Source organism: Nicotiana sylvestris, chromosome 7 (genome assembly GCF_000393655.2).
Source record: "Nicotiana sylvestris chromosome 7, ASM39365v2, whole genome shotgun sequence".
Lineage (NCBI taxonomy): Eukaryota > Viridiplantae > Streptophyta > Magnoliopsida > Solanales > Solanaceae > Nicotiana > Nicotiana sylvestris.
The window spans coordinates 144,805,079-144,808,749 of NC_091063.1; the positions used below are offsets into that span (position 1 = coordinate 144,805,079).

Genomic DNA, 3,671 nt, shown 5'->3' on the forward strand with positions numbered 1-3,671 from the left:
GTTATAGTACAACCATAGTCCTGATGGACGGCTGTAATACACTCTTTAATCTTGAACCTAATGGACACTTCTAAATATGGAATCAAGACAAGAGAAGTCAAGTCTACATCCAGGTTAAAATGATTCTCATTGAATGTGTCCATTTCACATCTATGGGTGCTAATATATTTATCCACTTTTCACAAACCTGATTTCTTCTTGCTGGCACGCAACATCCAGTGACAATCCATAAAGTCTCTACGGCATACAGCCTTGTATACCTCCGTAGTTGACTCCCTTACCGTCATCTCACGGCACTCTCTTACACTGTAGATTTTTACAACCCTAATTAGGCGAGCTTTATCAGGGAAATACATGCCCTTTGTCAGAACCGCTGGTCTAGACTCATCCCACATCGCTGACCGAATTTCATCATTATCCCTTGTGAGGGCATCCACGTTCGGCATACTTGGAAAATTATCAAGGTAGGAAATATTCCGCTCATGAAATGGCACGTGGGACTCGTATACTCTTTGTCTAGTGGGGGTGGAGGAACATGCTCCCTCGTCAGCTCAGGTTCAACATTTACTTCCTCCTCATCATCACCCTCATCAGGGAAGGGTGTGTCATCTCCAGACTCATCCGCATTGTTGTCATAATCACTATCATTTTCCTGGCTCTGCACATCTGCCGAATCACGAGTCAATACGTCGTCTATGGGCAACTGTCTAAGGTCAGGAACATCAAGAAGCTCGTTTTCACTGCACAAAAAGAACAAAATGATAAGTTACCCAACTAGATAAATACTTTACATATATCTATATCACTTTACTTACAAGTCGTACTGTCTTGACGTTTCATGATGGATATTTTCTTGTTGGTGACGACTCCCAGATAGACCACCATGGTCTAATACGCCAGAACTACGCATATTACAACTAGGGGGGTCATAACTTGTAAAATTCATATCCGGACGGTACCCCCTATGAAAAATATGAGTGTTAACACAAATCCAATTAAAACATAAAATAAACAATGCTAAAGCGTAGAAAAATTGAAGTTTACCAGTCGTCTTGTGGATTATATAAAGTCGAAAAATCATTTTGTGGCTGCTCATTCGCCGGTGGTGACAAGTTTAAATCAAGGCAAGCTCTTTCATCAGCAATCTGTCCGGCAAAAACTGCTCTAGAATAACCACTCGATGACGGGGGGTTATCCCTACTATGCACGCCCTCATTATTGGGAACGTCTTCAATCTGACGTATATTTCCAACAATTTTATTATAATAAATTCCCTATATTCATCCGGAATCCACAAAAAATCTCTAAAAGTTTCATCATCTTCGATGTTAAACTCAGAATAATAAGCAAACCCCTGCGGAGTCACTGAATACGGAAATCTATCGGTTACTTTAAGGTTAACCGAACGCTTCCTCACACTCATCCTTTTACGTAACAACGATACCAATTTATCGTACTCCATTGTAAGCGGCAATTTAACATGACACTGTGGAGGTGAGCTATACCTTACAGAGTTATTCTCCAGCACAACCTCACCCTCCAATATAATGAAACCCTTATTTTTGGCTCTTCAGACATTATAAAAAATGATTGACAAGAAGAAGAGAGAAGTATGAACGGAAGTTTGAAGAAAGTATTGAATGGATTTTCATAAGTTGAAACGCCTTTAAATAAGGCAAGTCCGAGCCTGGGGTGCAGAATTTTTTAATGTAAAATGCAGTACAATACCACGTTTTATGTATTTGAATTATTGTTATGTCAGTTATCCGCAGAACACTTATTGGTGGGCCCAAAAATCAGAGTAAAACACAGTATAATAATACATTTCAATGTAAAACGCAGTATAATACTGCATTTTACACTAAAAATTAATTCTCTGCAGTCCTGCAGAAGTGGGCCCAAATATTATAGGGAAGCGCAGTACACTACTGCGTTTAAGTTAAATACAGTATTGTACTGCGTTTTCCTAAAAAAAATAATTTTTTAATAAAATGCAGTATAGTACTGCGTTTAACTTTAACGGCTAACTTTCCGTTAAAGTAAAACGTAATATTATACTGCATTTTATATATTTATGTAATTTTATTTTTAACAGTAGAAACGTATTTTGTGCCAATTTTGGCACTATTTAAGTTTCGGACTCACTTTGAAAGCGAAAGAAACAAGCGGCACTAAGAAAACGATATCCTTAAATAGCTGTCCCGAGCGAACCTCAGCTTTATATCTCTTTGCCTTAACGCGTATTTTTTTTTCTGCTTTCAGTTTTCACACGCAAGAAAGTGCTCTGCATCTCTTTTTTAAGAAGAAAAAACAAAGAAGAAAAAATCAGTAAGCGAAAATGGTGAAAGACAGAACGATTGGTGTAGCAATGGATTTCTCAAAGAGCAGCAAAACTGCTCTGAAATGGGCCATCGATAATTTAGCTGACAAAGGTGACACCTTTTACATCATCCACATCAAAACTCATTCTTCTGATGAGTCACGTAATAAGCTCTGGGCTAAATCTGGTTCTCGTAAGTAATCAACCTTAGTTTTCCGGTTATTAATTTAACAGTTAATTGTAGTTATCTTTTAGCCGATCTATCAATATAGAAGTTAAACTCTGTGTTGTTAATACATATTTTCGTTTCGTTTTGTTAGCTTTAATTCCGTTGGCGGAGTTTAGGGAGCCTGAAGTGATGAAGAAATACGATGTGGAGACTGATATTGATGTTCTTGATTTGCTTGATACTGCTACTAGGCAGAAAGAGGTTTTTTAATCTATAATTAATTCTCTTTCTTTTTTACCTTTTGGGGGGATTAATTTTCCTGAAAATATTTCATTGATCTTTGTATAGATAAAAGTTGTCACTAAATTATACTGGGGAGATGCTAGGGAGAAACTCATAGATGCAACTGGCGATCTGAAGCTGGATTCTTTGGTTATGGGTAGTAGAGGCCTCGGTACCCTCCAAAGGTACTGCTCTGTCCAAAATTTCTAATTCTTTTTGAAAATTTATTAGCTAAAAATTGATCTTTGATTTATGTTATTCAAGTAATATGTATTGCCGTTAATATTTGGATATGTATCTTTTGGTTTTGGTGATAAAACAGGATAATAATGGGAAGTGTGACCAACTATGTATTGACTAATGCGACATGTGCTGTGACTGTTGTTAAGGATCCAGATTTCCACAAGCATTGATCAAGAATTATGGGTTGAATATGCATGCCCTTTTGAATAAGATGAAGGCTTTTACTTGTTCTATTTTCTCTTATGATAGCAATTTCCTTAATCTCAATGCTGAATGAGACATACTTTGTTCCTGGTTTCAATAACTAATGAGATTGATGATTTTCTCTAATTTGTCTGGTCTATATTGTCTCCCCTTTAATTTGTGGAATAAGAACTATAAAGTCTTTTTTGGGACAGAGTTGTTTGGTGTTTGTGCTTGATGTGAGGCAATAAGTATATGATGTAGTAGTTGAGGTGCATACAAACAGCTCCGGAACCACTATTCAGAACAAAAAGGCAATTTTACTGTTCTTGGGTTAGAATTATTGAGATTTTGTGAGGCGGAGCTAGAGTTCTAGATACGGGTTCAGCGAATTTAATAATTTTGCACAAAATATTGTATGTGTTAAGAAATCCACTGAATGTGTAAATAATTTATCTTGAACTCAATAAGCTG

General features: G+C 36.8%; 1 protein-coding gene across 1 annotated transcript; it reads left to right on the plus strand.

Moving 5' to 3' along the window:
• Positions 1-2,159: 2,159 nt before the first annotated feature.
• On the plus strand, positions 2,160-3,344 carry LOC104232279 (universal stress protein PHOS32-like). The gene is made up of 4 exons (XM_009785450.2): positions 2,160-2,513; positions 2,641-2,750; positions 2,838-2,956; positions 3,094-3,344. The coding sequence occupies exons 1-4, from the start codon at positions 2,339-2,341 to the stop codon at positions 3,182-3,184; spliced, it is 495 nt and encodes a 164-aa protein (XP_009783752.1). The 5' UTR covers positions 2,160-2,338; the 3' UTR covers positions 3,185-3,344.
• Positions 3,345-3,671: the final 327 nt, after the last annotated feature.

Bases quoted from the DNA above. Each gene is read 5' to 3' on its own strand.
- LOC104232279 (XM_009785450.2), top strand. From the start codon at position 2,339: ATGGTGAAAGACAGAACGATTGGTGTAGCAATGGATTTCTCAAAGAGC. The intron at 2,514-2,640 runs GTAAGTAATCAA...TCGTTTTGTTAG, and splicing joins CTGGGCTAAATCTGGTTCTC to CTTTAATTCCGTTGGCGGAG. The intron at 2,751-2,837 runs GTTTTTTAATCT...ATCTTTGTATAG, and splicing joins CTGCTACTAGGCAGAAAGAG to ATAAAAGTTGTCACTAAATT.